Below are 17,498 nucleotides of genomic sequence, written 5' to 3'. Positions count from 1 at the left end.
TAAACCTGCACCTGTGAAACCCTCTCAATACAGTTAAAGAAGAACAATGAAAAACTCTTCTGCATTGTAGTACCTTCATTATGCCATTCCAGTTGTCCCCCGTCGATACTCTGAATAATGTTAAAAAGGCCATTCCAAAGTTCTCAAACGTAGCATGTCGACTTAATCCTTCACATGGGTTGTCGTCAGTGCATTCTAGATGAAAATATTGGTAGTCAATAGTTTAACAAGCGTCAAGTACTTTTAAACATCTTATACACAAAAAGCATAGCTAGACTCCCAGATTATCACTGAATGTGTTGCTAAAAGTGAAGATAACCTGACAGAGTCCTCTGTATTATCATTAAAGAAGCAAATGAGCCGTTACCCCCAGACATGTCTGACACAATAATTAGCAATGATTTTAAAGTTGAAGGCTAATGAAAGTAATTAGAGTGCTTGCCCTTTAAGAGAAAGCATAATCCTGTCATTTGTGTTCCAGAGGCCTCTCACGGGGATATAAGTAGCATAGAAATGTCTCTTTGAGCCTAGAGGCTATCTCATAAAAATGCTACCATTGCAGGAGCAAGCTCCAAAGATCAACAGCGCTAATTTAGGTTCTTCTTCCATTATGACAGTACTGTAGACTAAAAAGAGCTCTAAAACTGTGAGAGAAGCATGCCCATGGGGACCAAATTGAAGAATTTCTGACCTAAAAATGAGAGTGGCAGCTAAGGTAGAGCAAAGCCGCTAAAACTGTGAAATGGAGAGCTCAGTATGAACAGTGAGCAGGATTGCAGCACTGACCTAGTTTCCCAAAAAGCTCAACGCCAAGTGCCGCATAAATGAAGAAGAGGAGCATAAACAGCAAGCCCAGATTTCCCACCTAAAGAGAGAAAGCGCATTATCACAGTATGTTATTAAACAATCAATCATGGGGAGTAGCAGTGTGTTATAGATACTTTATCTCCAACTTTTTCTCTGTCCTCCCCCATGTCTTACATATCCACACAAAGACACAAACAAATGCAATTGTGCAGTACATCTACATCTCTCTAAAGCAAAATAACACACACACAATGGCATACTGTATACACTGTAAAAATATTTTGTCTCTAATATAAACTGTATGTATTTGAGTTACAATATATATGGGTCTTTGACGAAAATGGGTTTTAAAAGTGTTTAAAAAAACATAATGGAGATATAATTAATTTTGAAGTTTTATTCAGTGTTAACAATGAAATTATGTGTGGTTTTTATAATCAATTAACACTGCTTTTGTCATTTTTTTTTTTACAAGATTGACAAAATTTGTCAATTTTCATTCGGTTTTACCGAATGACACTTTTGGTTATACCAAATGACGATATTTTCAAACAATGCTAACAGGCTGATATCTAGCTAACTAGCTAGTTAGCTAGCAACCAAAAGGACAATCAAACATTTTATATTTAGTACAACTTTTTAAAATATTACAACATTTTCCATGTTTTATAGCGGTTGAACCGAATGACCTGATGTTTCGGGACATGAGTATGATCAAGTGTAAACATGAATTTTTCAGATAGTTAAAAGAGAGTTAGTTACTTTGCTTCATGACTATGTGGTCCTTTGCAGGTGTCTGAATGATGTCACATCCTGAAATCTAGTTGTACTATCTTACATATTTTGGATGTCATATCTTTGTTTTTTATTATTATTAAGGCTTTTGGACAAAAAATGACCCATCACGTCATTGACCCATATATAATATTAAAATATATAATATATGATATTTATAATACATTTAATAATTTATAAATATTGTTTTAAAGCACATTGGTATAACCTATTGTATCTGGCCATGTTAAATAATATCATAAAAGCAAAAACAAAAGCTATAAAATATTTTTTTTTTTAAAAATAACACATTTACATTATTGAATTAATTGATGAATAAACAAATGAATGAATATAAAAACACACACAACATTAGGTACCTGTGGTAAAGCTTGCATTACTGTGTCCAGCAGGGCTCTCATGCCTGTAGCCATCTTCAAAAGCTTCAGTACTGTTGGGCAAAAGCACAGAGAAACCCATAACCAAAACACATCCATTTGTAATAGACCATACAAATACATTTTGTATGGTCTGGGGGGGAAAAACATAAGAAGCTAAAAAAACTGCAGTACCTCTAGCTATTCTCAGCACCCTCATAATGCGGATGATGGTGGGGTTGATTGGCAGCGCTGCATTCATCTTGATCTCCTCCAGTGTGATGCCCATGATAGAGAGCAGGACTATGGCTAGATCCAGCTGGTTCCATCTGCCAGCACATTAAAGCATCATACAATTAAAATATAACATCCAGCAATGAGTGTCATTTAGCTAATTGGTGTCTGAACATTAAGCAAGCTGAGCAAACCATACACAGATTTATAAGCGTATGGCAAATACAACAACATACGGTTGATTGCACCTGTACATGTGCTAATGTGGGATTATTGATAAACAACAGGGATCATGACTCCTTTTAATTTAGCATGTTTCATTTAACTGAAACAAATGATTCATCCCATTCCCAGTGCATGACTTCAGACGCCACATTTTAAAACATGACTTAATCACACTGTCACGCTTAATTACAAAGGTGTTTTACAATGTGTTAGAGAGGTTAGTGGAGTTGTCTTGTGATAATACTATATATATAATTCATTTTAGATTTTAAATTGGGTGTTAATTGCAGTTATATTTAGAAAATTGCCAAAAGATCTGAAGTTATGCTTAAGGTTAATTTATGGTGCTTTTACACTGGCACTTTTGGTGTGCACCCATTATAGTTCAGTTTGTTTGGATGGTATGAACACTGCTTTCCGAACTCAGGTGCGCACCCGCGAACCGTAGCCCGAGTCCGCATAAAAAGGACTGTCTCTCCACTGACAGTCCATGCAACTACCACTTTGCTGCTTCAAAAAGTTCACAAAGAGATCGTAAAACTAATCCATATGAATAGAGTGGTTTAGTCCAAATTTCCTGAAGAGATGCGTTTCATAAGATGAAAAGATTGAATTTAGGCTTTTATTTACATATTATATAAAAATTGATCAGTGAAAATAAACTGAAGCTCAACCGAACCATTGGTTCTTGCACGTCAAGCAAACATGCTTGAGCTTCCATTTACCATAACGGATGTGTGTGCTGATGAATGTTTATATGTGAATAAAAGCCTAAATTCAATCTGTTCATCATATAAAGCGATCATGTCTCTTCAGAAAATTTGGACTAAACCGCTCAATTCATATGGATTAGTTTTACGACCTCTCTTTTTGAAGCAACAAAGTGGCAGTTGTGTGGACTGTCAATAGAGGGACAGAAATCTCTCAGATTTCATTTCAAATGTCTAAATATGTGTTCCAAAGATGAATGAAAGTCTTACGGGTTTGGAACAACATGAGGGTGAGTAAATGATGACAGAATTTTATGTTTGATGGACATTAGTGCAAATTATCTTTTCTGTCTGATCTGAGTAACATTCAGTCATGCATTGATCTCATGTTTTTGTACACAAAGCTGATAGAGTCTTTAATTAACTTTATTGGGTTAAGCACTTGCAAATTACAGCAAGACTACAGATATCTCCTTAAAGTGACTTTAGTATCAGGATTAGAATTAGAATAATATGGCTTAGTTAGAAATAAATTGGTAATGAGAGTGTAATATATATAGTTAGTATAATACCTTAATACCATCTGAAGTGCACCCTAATAAGCACTTAAGAATACTGATTTAACTTCCAGAAACATCTTTAGTACAATACAGATTTGCATTCATGCATCCATTGTTAAACTTATGTACAGGGTATTCACATTATATTCTGTTCACATTAGAGTCATTTAGGCAACAATACCTGTCTTTGAAGAATCTCCGAAAACCAAATGCCACAAGTTTGAGCAAAGCCTCAATTATGAAGATGACGGTAAAGACATAGTTACAGTATTTCAATGCCTCTTCAAGGTACTGTGGAAGATAGGAGAAATTACTTCACCAGTTTTAATGTGACATTTATTTTAATGAAAGAGCACAAACGCTTTCCAAGCAGAACATTTCACAAAAATAAGTTACTTTTGGTTTCAATGAACTTCATGCAATGGTAGTTCACAGACTCACCAGTGGCTGATTGAAATGCTCGATAGACATAGTGACCACATTGATGCAGATGATGCCGGTGATGAAGAGGTCCAAGTAATGGTTGGTACACAGTGTGTGGATGTAGAGCCGGGCGGGAGAGTAATCTGCATAGTACGGTCTCTGCTGGGCCTCTGTTGATACAATCATACAGACAGACAGACAGCACAGAAGAGTCAGTGCAGGGTAAATGCAGATAAACCAAATCACTGATGCAAAGGCAAAAGGCACTGGGTGTAATGGGACGACTGCTGCAGAGAGGACCAGTACTTTATCTTGCCATCACTAAGCTATTATTGCGATACTATCCGTTAACAGTCCTCTCATGCAGCACTTGTGCCTTCGTGGATTTCAAGCATGCTGCTTTGGTGAACATGCCGTTGTAAACATGGCAGTGTGTGGGAGAACATATGAAAGGACTTCTGTGAGTAGCTCAGGTGATGGGGACATATTGAGTGTTTACCAAGGAGAGCTTAGAGGTGACTGTTTATCGATTAGTTGAACTGTGTGTGATATATTGGACATGACAGCAACCACAAAATTGATTTGAGTTTGAATCCATCTTTCTGAGTCTGCCATAAAAGCATGTTTACAGGTAAATATCATATGCCAAGAGAGAAGCCATTGAGCTACTGAATATCTGATAGAGTTAAACATGCAGGTAGAGCATAACCATTACATGGAACATCTCTCCCTAGCAGATACGACACTCATGACCACCTTGAAAGTATTTTAAAGTTGCACACAGAAACAGCCTGTTTTTCAATATGATGGGATAATGGCAGGCCCAGATGGAATCTGTGGATATTTCCCACATTTTCTGCTCTGAATTTGGGGAAAATCTGCTGAATTCTGCAGAATATAAAATGAGTTGAACTTACTGTACTCTTAATGACGCTTTATTAGCCTAAATATTTCATGAATGAGCTCAAGAGTGGTTCAACTTTGATATTCCAATTTTGAGGCAATCCACTGAGCTTTCTGTGGGAGCAGATTCCATGTGAGTCTGGATAATGGACAGATACAGACGTTATTTGGATATGTTGTATATAGGGATGTTTCTTCAACTTCAGGCACCTTTGTGTCCCATGGGTTTATGTTATTTATATCCCAAATGTGATCCTCTAAACAAATGTGAAATAAACAATTGCTAGATTTATTGTGTGGAAATGATTATTCATGAAATAATGATAAAATAATACTGAGTGTATAGTTGAGCGAAACACTGAGGTAAATCTCACTTGTGAGAATAATATTTTACCATTAAAATTGTGTCAAATTATGCAAAAGTGTGAAAATATAATTTCATTGTGTTTAGGATGCATCAAATGCTAGACATTTAATTAGCAATCTCAAATGAGTATGCCATTTTAATAAAAACAATGTTAAAAATGTCATTTCCATCAAAGAATGCTAACACAATACGCAATTCAGATGTGGTGGGAATTTTTAATGCTTGATAAAAAAGACAATTCTCCTGTGATGTATAATAAATGTGTTCTACTAAACTATTTTTGTAAGTTATAAGTTGAAGAAACACCATGTATTCAAATATTTGCCTTCTTTTCTTTCCTGTCCTGCTAAACTCACTCTGTGTTGTGAGGACTGTTTTGTGAGACGACCTTCAATCTATCCCAGATGAATGCATTGAGGGGCTCTTTGAATAGATCTAGGGAAATAAAACTCAACTGCTATGGACTCAGCTATGAGTACTATAAGTCACACTCACATACACGATTAATCCCCTGACTGCAGTAAAGGCTAGAGGAGCCAAGTGTGACAAACCTAGATAAAACTGTCAGCTTTTATGCTAAAGATCATTTATCAGGAAGCTTTACCCTGGCAGGCGTGGTGCTTAAACAAAGAAAACACTTCTTCACATTTATTCGTTTAGTCACGTAAAATCATGGCCTGCATTCTCAGAGTCCTTAATGCTCACAGAAGTGAACCAGACAACACTAATAGTGCCCTCAGTGTGCCAAACTGATTAAGACAGACAGCCAGACCATAGCCAACTAACCGTTTCAGATCTCTCAACTGGATAATATGATGTAACTTTCCTTGATGTCGTTTTACATATGTTTGAGTTCAGCGCTCTAGAATAAATATCAGTTAAACAGTTATTTCAAAGTGTAATAATATTTCACAGTATTATAGTTTCTACTCTGTTTTTGATCAAATAAATGCAGCCTTGGTGGGACTTCTTTTCAAAAATCTTACTGACCCCAAACTTATGAACATTAGTGTAGACCTGGTGGCCGTTCACATACAAGTATACGTACAGACTGACATCTTTGGCCATTACGCTGCATATTGTGCAATGCTTCCACTGTATTAAAAGCATCTTTTCAAGTTTCAAAGCTGCAAACCTTGAAAACCGCTTTTGCATGCACGGATGTGCGAATGGCTTCTTGCTCACTTTGCGCTGCTTGTTCTCAGTAAGTTTGGTTTAGCGAGGTGCGCTGACTCTACACACTCAAGCTTGGTATTACAATCTTGATTTGCTCTGATGGTAGGAAAATCAACACTAAATTAACATGTTAAGTAAACAGTCCTAATTAGTACTAGTACAATCTTCTATTCAAAATAAACCTGTCTTCTATTAACTGACCACATTATATATTCATAGCAGGACGCTCTGCTGCTTTGGCCTTGATGCTGACCCCATATGTACTGTGCAAACTTCCCCTGTTGGCTTGTCATGCAGAATTTGGTGTTGCGGGCATCTCATGCAGGAACATGCTGCAGTCCATCACAATCCAAGGCTGACATCAGATCTGTGCCAAAATGCACGTTTTTTTTAATGTACTCAGCCTTATGACTGCTTGTTTTTAAAAATAATAATAATAATAATAATAACAAAAATCTTTCTCTAGCTTTCTCTCTCAGGCTCTGGAAGCAGGCAGTGCTCAGAAAAATAGACTACCGACCAGACCCGCAATTCTCCTTACTCCTGCGCTTTTTCTCCAGCAGTTTCTGCCTCTTCTCCTCACGCATACGCGCCTCCTCTTCCTCCTGGTCCTGACGACACTTGTGGAAGTTCTCCACCACCACTCCCACAAACATGTTCAGCACAAAAAAGCTGACGATCAGCAGGAAAGAGATGAAGTAGAGGAGCATCCAGGGGTTGTGATTGCGCACAGGCTGCAGGCGTGAAGGACAGGAAGAGAGAGGACACATCCATCATATGACAAATTAGAAAAGTCATGTGAATTTATAAATACTGAAACAGCACCGGCTAGAACGAGCAAAGCAGATCCAAACCTGCTGGTCCACCCCAACAGCGTCCAACCCATCATACATTATATTGACCCATCCGTCCTTACAGGAAAGCACGAACAGAGACATGAGAGCCTGCGGAAGAGAGACAGTAACCGGCAAAACCATCATTTATTCAGTGCAGTAACAGGGCTCATAATGACAGTCTGGGAATCATTTCAAACAAATTACAGCAGAAAATGTTTTCTGAAGGTCCTACAAAAACATGACCTCACTTTTTCACTCATCCAATCGCTTTATTATGTTTCAATGTGTCCAAACCAATGAATAATGTCTAGTGAATAACAGTTACCTGTCCCAAGTTGTCGAAGTTGTACTTTCTCCGAATCCATTTGTAATGTAAATGAAGACATTCCTCCTTATTGGTGATGTTTTTGGTGTCGCCACCTTCACAATGGTAAAACTTTCCTTTGAAGAGCTGTGATAGATAATATCGATGCTGTGTTATCTAAAAAAAACCCTCATATTTTTGTTGAAAAGCATGTATTGTGTAGCAGTTGAGGCAATTACCTGAACTCCAAGAATGCCAAAGACAATAAAGAAGGCACAACAGATCAGCACAATGTTCCCAATGGGCCTCAGGGACGTTATTAGCGTTTCCACCACCAGCTTCAGTCCAGGAGCACGACTAATCACTCTATTTAAGTGAAAAACAAAGACATAACCTATTTCAGTCTGTTTGGACTGCAGTAACATTTATGTAATGTACAATAGACTGGGTGACCTTTAAGATCGATAAACCACCGCTTGGTATTACCTCTAAAATAAATTCAAGGATAATAGACTTTTGTTGAATCGGTAAGTGAGAAGGGGCTTTTAGCGTGTAGACTCGGGAGATAATACAACCACATAACTAACCTTCAGTTTATTTCCTAACGGAAGCAATGACTGTATAGCGGATTTCATTGATTGACCGTGCCTCAGACAGGCACGTTGTGACCTTTCGCTGACTCACCTCAGTGGCCGCAGAGTTCTCAGCAGGCGAAGAACCCTCAGGATGCCCAAGATTCGGTTTCCACCAGTGGAAGCCAGAGAGACCAGAATGTCAATGAGAGAGACAAAGACCAGCACCCCATCCAGAACATTCCAGGTGCTCTGCAGATAACTGTGCTTCCCGGCGCAGAAGCCAAGGGCCACCACCTTTAACACAAGCCATATCACGTCAATGCGATTGTTTTTGTGGAATGAACACTCTTTATATATTAGAAAATACAATATTGTACCTTCACAGTCATTTCAGCAACAAAGATCACAGTGAAAACATAATTGGAGATACTGAGAAACATTCGCTCCTGAATTGAAAAACAAAATGACATACTGTATCATACATCCAGTAAGCATGACAATTTCAAATATTAGATGCAAATGGACTATTAAGGATACTATTCCACTTAAGCAAACTTACGGATGGCTGTATAGTGGGTCTTTCCAGAGCAATAGTGATGCAGTTTAAGAAGATGAATACCAAGACTACATGATCAAACATTTTGTGAGAAATTAACCTTTGACACATCATCCGAAACCTAGGACAGAATTATATAACAGTTACAAAAGTGAATGTGAAACTTTGAAAGGACAAACTGGTCAGTAGATGCTAGGAGATGGCAAATGCTTACTTGTTCTGAGGCGAGAACAGATAAAGAGACCAGTCCTCATGATCTTTACACCACTTAGGTTTATATGCTTCCAATGTCCTCTTGAGACGGAGACAGAAACTCTGTAACACACAAGAGAGAGGCGTCAGCAAATTGAACAAGAACTACAGCTAATTACTACAGCTCTAAATTGTCTGGAGTTTAAAGTGTTTAGGGTAGATAAGAACCTCCGTTATAAGCATTAAGTTAATGGTCTTGATTCAATATATCAATAAATAGGGATTCAAATGGATGCTTGTTTAAATGTGATGAACTGCCATTTAACTAACTAACTGTTTATCTTGCAAATGCGTTTTCTGTAAAACAGAGTTTGCACAATTAAAATCCACTTTGTCTCAACGTCTAATTGATTTGCCAGGTACTTGGCTAGAAAGATGGTTGAACTTGTAGAAATGACACCATGATGCAGCTGTAATTATGCAGCTTTTAATACAATTGTGGAAATCATTATTGAATATTTCCAGCACTGACACATTAATGCAGTTTTTATGGACATTTTATTCACTCTATTATGCAGTTTCAGTTTCAACACCATGCAGCACCTTTCAAACATCAATTTAAAGTGTTTTTTCTCCAACAGTTCACAAGAAATAATTTCTTTCACAAGAAATAATAGAAACATGGCAATATAGTGGCAGTGAATAGCGACCAGCATCAAACGTTTTTACAAAAGACGCAAAAGTATCACAGAAAGATCCCATGCCACACAAGCTTGATGCTGGTCACTATTCACTGCCATTGTACGGACGAGTATGAGCAGGACATTTAAAATAAAAAAATAAAAATCCTACTGACCCCAAACATTTGAATGGTACTGTATGTATTGTTTTAAAGTTTACTATAATGTGTGTAGGTGTGTCCACACTTTTGACTGGTTGTGTATGTTGTTTGTATGTAGGCCTTTATTGTAGCCCTATTGTTTCTGTTAATTTCACAGCACTTGAGACTCAATTTCAAGACGAGGCCTCTTGAGTGAGCAGATATCATCACACTAATACCAATAAAGGTCACTTTCCAACCACAAAGAAAAACAATTACTGTCTTCAAACTACCATGCTGAATCAATTACAGCATGACAATTAGTCTCCTCACAAGACAAACCCTTGGGAAGACATCTTTGAAAAAGAAAAATAAGCACTGCTTGACTGTAATAAACAGCACAGCACAGGTGTGATTCTCCAGTGTTAAGCCATGACTTACGTCATCCATGTCCTCCTCTGCGAAGGAATCTTCTTTGCTCAGGGTGGTGGACAGGTCAGTGGGTATGTGCAGGCTTCTTCCATTGCAGTCGTGGTATTCCCCCAAAGAGCTGAAGCTGGGGGTCTGGGGCAGCTCAGGGATATCGAGAGAGCTTGGATGCTGCAGTGAGCCCCCACTGATATTGGCCAATTTCTCACTCTCCAGGTCCTCATCCTCAAAACTACCCCTGCCATCCCCAGACAGCAGAGACTCCCTCTCCCCAGACGTGTCCTTCCTTTTCAAACTCGGCGCACGTCCTAAACTGTTCCAGCTGGATCTACGGCTGCCCCAGTTGCTGCCTGAGCCACGGGGGTGGCACGGAGATCTTCTTGGGCTAGTCTGGGATAGTGAAAGAATAAGTTGTCCTGGTAAGAGGTTACATTACAGTGCCTATGTTACACATATTTCTTGTTACTGCAATTAATTACTACAGCCTTTCATCAGTATTGGGGCATCAAAAAAAAGTGTCCCCATGTTTTATGATATGATTATAAATTTGCTGTACCTGCAGTACATAGTCATGCACAAGCTTTGTCATTGACAAAAGATAGAAGACATTTGCAAGTTTTGTTTTCTACAATAGATTGTATGTACATATCCCGCACACTTTTAGTTTTACTAATACAGGTCAGGCCTTTACATTTGCCAAAAATAGAACTTTTTTGCTGTTATAAAAACAAACAAACAAAGCCCAGTCCAGATTAGAAAAAGTAACGCAGAAGTAATGTAACACATTACTTTCCATAAAAAGTAACTAAGTAACACAATTAGTTTTATGGAATAACGCAATATTGTAATGCATTACTTTTAAGTAACACTTTCCCCAACACTGGGTGTAACCATCAAGTGGAAAGTAATATCACATTTTCCTTACACCTTGAATACATTGTTAGTGTATGTAACCAGTTACATGTACATAAGTTTTTACATATAGTTTTCAAGGTAAAAAGCACTGTAAAAAAAGTAAAATATCATAAATTATTAATTAATAAATATCATGTTTTGAGGAGTCGCATTACAAGACATCATAATTGAAACTAACCTTACTATGTCATAAAAAGGTAAATTATGACATGGACATAAGGTTGACACATGATTTTGTCTTTTCTTACCAGGGATTTCTGATCAAAAGCATTTGGATCTATCGAGATCCCACTGCCCCGCCTGGACTCGGTCAAACCAAATACTGACTCTGGGCCAAGAGAGCTCTTTGGAGTGGGCATAGGTGTGGCAGCAGTGCGCATGATGATTGGAGGAGGCAAAGTGCCACGAGGATCCACATGCCCATTCGCCGACATCATCAAAGAATACATCTTCAACTCTATTGGTGAAAATGAAAGGGGTTATTCAATAAAAGTCAACACCATTCATTAAATAAAATGACAATAGATTATCCAGGAAACACTTAAAGTTGTATATGGCAGAAGAGCATAAAAAGGGCATTTTCCTGAGTAGATTCATTTGTGAAATGGGTATGTGTAGACTTTAATGTGGCTCTGGAGGACCACTGCCCACTTTAATGGGTCTTAACGGACTTAATGTCTGAATGGTCAGGCAAAGAATAGGAAAAATCTATGTAGCGTAAAAAGTGTGCATGTGTGCATAAAAGTCATTTCACATGGCAATAACTTTTTATGTGAAAAAAAGGAAGTAACCTGTATCTCGTAATTCCCCCATCTTCTCCTCCTCTTCAAAGTTCAGCGATCGCTTCTCTTCATCCGCATCTGATCTGTTAGCATCTCCCTGCAAAGCACAAGAGATTTTTGTGGACAGCTCACAGTGTTTCAGCAACTGCTCAGCCCACTAAAGTGTTATTCAGGGTGCAGTGAAGCCAAACAGGAGTTGCTCTCTCAAAGGACGCCGGCCTCTGGCATCAACAACAAACTGCCCTTCACTCAGTCATAGCCTGCTGTGCATACAGACAGCTGCGGTGCCAGTATTATCATTGCTCTGCTACTCTGTTAGAAATATTGCGGTTAGGGTAGTGTTAAGTTGGTGTTTGTTTTAGTTTTTGCAGGTTTACACCTACTAATAACAAGTTCACAATTCACACAGTCCCCAGTATGACAGATGGGCCAAACACTGCAGCACCGTATCAGCAATGCAGTTTAACTCCCCAGACTATCTGGAGAAAGCAGCTACTTAGTTTGAGCAAAAATCTGCATCCTTAAAGGGTTAGTTCACCCAAAAATGTGGGTGAACTAACTCTTTAAGAAGCCAATTATGTAAACGTCTGTAGCACAAGTTCAACTTATGTGCCACAGTTTGAGCCTCTTTAAGGGGAGATCACATTGCATATTAGCTACATATTTAGCTGTAAATTTAAATTGAGTTAACATATACTGTATTTTAGATTCAATTTCTATACAATATTTAATTTATATTTTGTATATATGTATAATTTTTATATTTGTATATATAATTTTGTGCACATGCTTAAGAAAGACAAACATAATACTGTAACTGAGCCAGTTGTAATAGAATGGTTTTTTTATACCTCTGCCTGAAACCCCTCCACTAAGATGGCCACAAGCAGGTTAAAGAGGACATAATTCCCAAAAGTCATCAGAGCCACAAAGTAAAGAGCCGCCCATGGGGAGGTGGAGGCCATTCCATTATAGAGGACCACGTTCCAGTCTTCCTGGGTCAGAATCTGAAATACACACGAAAGCAGTTTGTCTGAGAAACAGTAGAGGACAGAGAATGGCTGAGTAAAGGGAAAAAACTGATATATTAATTAAATGTGCAATAGAGTAGTGTTTTCTGTATGTGTTTTCCTGTATCTGAATTATACAGTGGGGAAATTAATACAGAATTTGATGCTGTAGCTCCAATTTGAATAGTGTTTTGTGATGATACTGTACAAATTATTCAGAGTTCAGCTCCTTACTGAAGTGAAAGTAACTGGCTTTCCCAGTCTAGCAATTAAGTCTTTTTTAACCACAAAATAGTGTTGCGATAATCTAATGAGAATAGCTGTAAATGTGCATGGTAGGAAGATACAGTGCAGGTTCAGCAATTCATCACAGGAAATTGTGCTGATGCAAAAAATAACGTACACAAAGGCTTTCCATTGTAGTGAGCTGCACATTAGCTACTGTTTTAGCTCAAAATATGGATATGAGTTAATAAATTGGTTTATGGGATAAACAAATATTGATAATATCATAAATAACCCTAGCCTGACAAAAATAAGCAATTATTTACAACACACTTTTACATTTAACAGAGTATTAAAAAATGTCTACTCTATTCATTGGAAGTAAGGACAAATCTATGTAGAGCTAGCATAGTTTCTGTTCTGACCTGAAACACAGTGACAATGGCCCACAGCAGGGAATCAAAGTTTTTCCTGTCAGGAATTGTGTCTCCATTCTCCGTCTTCAGGCTGAATTTGCATCCAAACAGATGCATTCCAAGAATGCTGTATTGACAGTCAAATAAAAACGAAATGTATAAACATTTAAGTGCATAATTCCAGAATTACATTCAATAAAAACTAATTCATGTAGTTCATAATCAAACTGTCAAGATTAGCTATAGTGTTGGTGGCACTGTGCAACAAGCTCGGTTCTAACTGGTTGAACGAGGGTGTGGGTGTGGTCTGCACCTGAATGTGAAGATGAAAAGCATGAGCAGCATGCAGAAGGTTGCCACATTGTCCATGGTCTTCATCAGCACCACCAGCTGTCTGCGCAGTGCAGGGAGGAAGCGCACCAGTTTGAGTACACGCAGGAGACGAAATGTCCTCAGCACTGAAAGACCCCCATCCGCCTGCCCTATGATCTCCCACACACTGCCACCAAAACACATGGTTATATTTAATAGTTCAGTTTAAAAAAATCATAACCTTAACATTACTTATGTATGCTTACAAGCAATTAAAATACTGTATAATAACAAGAAGCCCTGCTGAAATTTCCTACTATCTTTCACAATAGCACATGGGTAGCTGTTGCATAACATGTCCATGAATTTTTTTAATCAATAAAAGTTTAGGTGATTTTAATGTAATTTATTTAAAGCCTTTTATTAGGTTTCATTTCATCATCACAAAACCTTTTATAATAACTTTATTATTTTATTAAAATATATTTTATTATTCAAAAGCTTGGGGTCAATAATTTTGTTGTTGTTGTTGTTGTAAGAAATATACTAATAGTAATACTTTTATTCAGCAAGGACCCAGCATTCAACTGATCAAAAATGATAGTAACATTTATAATGTTACAAAAAATTCAAATAAATCATGTTCTTTTAATCTTTCTATTTATCAAAGAATCCCAAAAAATGTAAAATAAAAAGCAGCACAACTGTTTTTGATATCGATAAGCAGTGTTGAGGGTAACGCAATACAAGTAACACGAGTTACGTAATCAGATAATAGTAAATTAACGCATTACTTTTAAATATCTGAGTTACTTTTTCAAATAAGTAACTCAAGGTTCTTTGTTTTCCTATTTATTGACTGACAGCTCCCTTGTCGTCATGTTGAGAGAATTGTGAGTAAAGGTGTCGAGGCATTGTGTGGTTATTGTAGTTCTAGGCTAAATGTGAACATGCATTTACTCATCTTACTTGCACAAAAACAGATTCAGTATTCCTCAAAATAAATAAAAACAGTGAAATGCAATCTAAGAATATTACGCAAGCCTGTACTAATTGAATATTAAATAACACAAATATACTTTATGTATTTAATCTCACTTTATTAACCACTGTCTTTGCTGCTGACCTTTGATGATCCAATTCAACCGAACAAATAAGTAAAAACGACTTCAGATAAACATCACATTTGTGTTTCATTTTTTGTTTTTATTGTTAAAGAGAAGGATCATGTGACACCGAAGACTGGAGTAATAATGCTGGAAATTCAGCTTTGCCATCACAGGAATAAATCACATTTTAAATTATATCGAAAAATTTAAAACTGTTATTTTAAATTTTAAATTATTACTGTGTTTACTGAAATTTTAATCAAATAAATGCAGCTTCGATGAGCAAAATCATTAAAAACCTGTCTGTAGTGGAAAAAAGTAGTGTATATTTGATAAGTATTTCATAAATTTTCCATGTACAATAATTTAATATATAATATAATTCTTTGCTGAAAAATCCAGCATTCCTGGTCACGAGCATAAGGTGTGTTTTGCATGCTGGGACCTGCATGGGATGCTGGTTTGCTGGTCACTCCATGGGAAGCGGAAGGACCAGCTCAGTTTTTTTGGAGAGCAGTATGACTATGCAGGTCAACCAGCTCGACCACCACTATACCAGCTTTAACCAGCACGGAATTCATGCTGGTTTATGCTGGATTTTACAGCAGGGATACAGATATAGATATATCACAGATCTTACCTTATGACTACAATAATCCCATCAAAGATATTGTAGGGGTTCTTGATATAGCCGAAGGTACCAAAGGCCAGCAGTTTGAAAAGCATTTCCAGGACAAACATGCTAGTGAAGACGATGTTGCTGATCTCCAGAATATTTGTCAGCTGCGCAGGCTGTGAGAGGAAACAGAGCCACACCTCATTACCTTCTGCAGGCCAAAATCATGCCAAGATACTGCTGGGAATAAAACATGTGAATGTGACCTTAATCACTGACCCTCATAATGGCACCTTCACACACCTTTACGCTCACAACATCACGTGAAACGCCTGAGAGTGGGAGCCAGGGTACTGTATATAATACAGAGAACTGCAAAACTATTGAGCACATTCAAGTGATAAATGGAGCGTTTATGTAACACAGTACCTCTGGGCTAAATGATAAAGATATTTCAGCACACTTACAAAGCAATTACAATTGTTCAGTTTTACACAAACAGCTCCAGTGCTGAGCCTGGATAAGCAAAATCAAAACCAAAGCATTATAAGCTCTTTTATTGAGAGCAAAGCAACACAGATCAATCAGATGGACAGTACCTCTAAAATCTGTCCATCATAAGCAGTTTCAGGGCCAGAGAATTAGTCTCCTTAAATTTGCTGATGCAGACAGTGACTGAAGAATTACCACTGCACTCTTCAGTTCTTTAGCAGAGTGCAAATCAATAAACACATTCTAAAGGAAGCATAAATGATATGAGCCTCTTAGTTCTGCTGCCCATTATAAGAGGAGCCACCCTCAGCATTCACCTGGATACTGTTCACATTAACACACTGTTAAAAATCAATACGTCAAACTGCTGGACATTCACCCTCGCTATGGGCAAACTGAAAGTCATTGCTTTAAACACTTCCTTTTAGAAAGATAAAACTGTGTACATTAAGGTTTCACTGCTTCTGATATCACTCTTTCACCTTATTGGTGCTTTTACAGACACATAAAACTGCATATCATGACATAACAACAAACTTTACAGTATTTATTAATCTACTCTCTTAAAAGAAAAAGCATATAGAACCTTCAAGAATTCTAGGGTTCTATATTGAACCCTACTGATCCTTTTTTAAAGAGTGTGTAATTTCTACATATAAAATTAAATTAGCATTAATGTATTATGAGCAAACATGAATTAACAAAGAACAATAATACATTATAAATTAACATCATCTAGAGTAATAAATGCTGTAAATGGTTGTTCATTGTTAGTTCATGATTCCTACTACCTAACAAATGAAAACTTTTTGTTAAGTGTTGCCAATGAATTATGTTTCTATTACATTATCTATACCTATCTCATAACTAAATAAGTTTGAAACAAACCTTTGCAAGTATAAACCCATGTCCTGTAAATAACTGAAGTAAAACTGTGCTGACAGGTCACCACTAGGGGGCTCCACAGCCTCTGGTGCCTGCATTGATCTACATACATTAATCAATGTACTTCATGAATATTTATATGCCACTTCCCCAGACTGCTTGTTACCCAGGAACAACAGATTAGTAAAGAATTAGTAAAAGAATAATGAAACCCCTTCATTATACCATCTTCTACTGAAATGTTAGATTAGACAAGCATTTTCAGCCTTACAGGCATCAATATTTCGTTCTAAACAATCTTAGCATCACAGATTTTATAGGCTATTTAGTATCGAAGGGAACAAGAATAAACAAAAACCCAGAATATTTGCTAAAACAAGCTAGCAGTGTCAACATAAAACAGATGGTAGTCACATTTTCAGCGGGTAAATTTCCATTTAAAGCTTACAATTTATGCAACATATATAC

At 37.3% G+C, this 17,498-nt stretch overlaps 1 protein-coding gene across 3 annotated transcripts in view; it reads right to left on the bottom strand.

The window, feature by feature from the left end:
• The window catches only part of cacna1ha (calcium channel, voltage-dependent, T type, alpha 1H subunit a), a 104,566-nt gene that overhangs the window by 4,845 nt on the left and 82,223 nt on the right, over positions 1–17,498 (bottom strand). For 2 of the 3 annotated variants that reach the window (XM_051886670.1, XM_051886668.1), the window contains exons 11-31: positions 15,678–15,829; positions 13,930–14,115; positions 13,626–13,743; positions 12,817–12,972; positions 11,975–12,062; positions 11,432–11,640; positions 10,281–10,658; positions 9,042–9,142; positions 8,831–8,948; positions 8,649–8,717; positions 8,381–8,565; positions 7,936–8,062; positions 7,718–7,843; positions 7,411–7,500; positions 7,077–7,290; positions 4,129–4,280; positions 3,869–3,978; positions 2,154–2,287; positions 1,962–2,032; positions 787–865; positions 74–195 (exon numbers count right to left, since the gene is read on the bottom strand). In XM_051886670.1, coding sequence (XP_051742630.1) covers positions 74–195; positions 787–865; positions 1,962–2,032; positions 2,154–2,287; positions 3,869–3,978; positions 4,129–4,280; positions 7,077–7,290; positions 7,411–7,500; positions 7,718–7,843; positions 7,936–8,062; positions 8,381–8,565; positions 8,649–8,717; positions 8,831–8,948; positions 9,042–9,142; positions 10,281–10,658; positions 11,432–11,640; positions 11,975–12,062; positions 12,817–12,972; positions 13,626–13,743; positions 13,930–14,115; positions 15,678–15,829 — 2,985 coding nt within the window. The remainder of the gene's footprint in view (positions 1–73; positions 196–786; positions 866–1,961; positions 2,033–2,153; positions 2,288–3,868; positions 3,979–4,128; positions 4,281–7,076; positions 7,291–7,410; positions 7,501–7,717; positions 7,844–7,935; positions 8,063–8,380; positions 8,566–8,648; positions 8,718–8,830; positions 8,949–9,041; positions 9,143–10,280; positions 10,659–11,431; positions 11,641–11,974; positions 12,063–12,816; positions 12,973–13,625; positions 13,744–13,929; positions 14,116–15,677; positions 15,830–17,498) is intronic. The other variant, XM_051886669.1, reaches the window with a different exon arrangement.

Source organism: Ctenopharyngodon idella, chromosome 3, assembly GCF_019924925.1.
Source record: "Ctenopharyngodon idella isolate HZGC_01 chromosome 3, HZGC01, whole genome shotgun sequence".
Classification (NCBI taxonomy): Eukaryota; Metazoa; Chordata; class Actinopteri; order Cypriniformes; family Xenocyprididae; genus Ctenopharyngodon; species Ctenopharyngodon idella.
The sequence above is the reverse complement of the archived record's forward strand: the minus strand, read 5'-3'. Positions and strand labels throughout refer to the sequence as shown.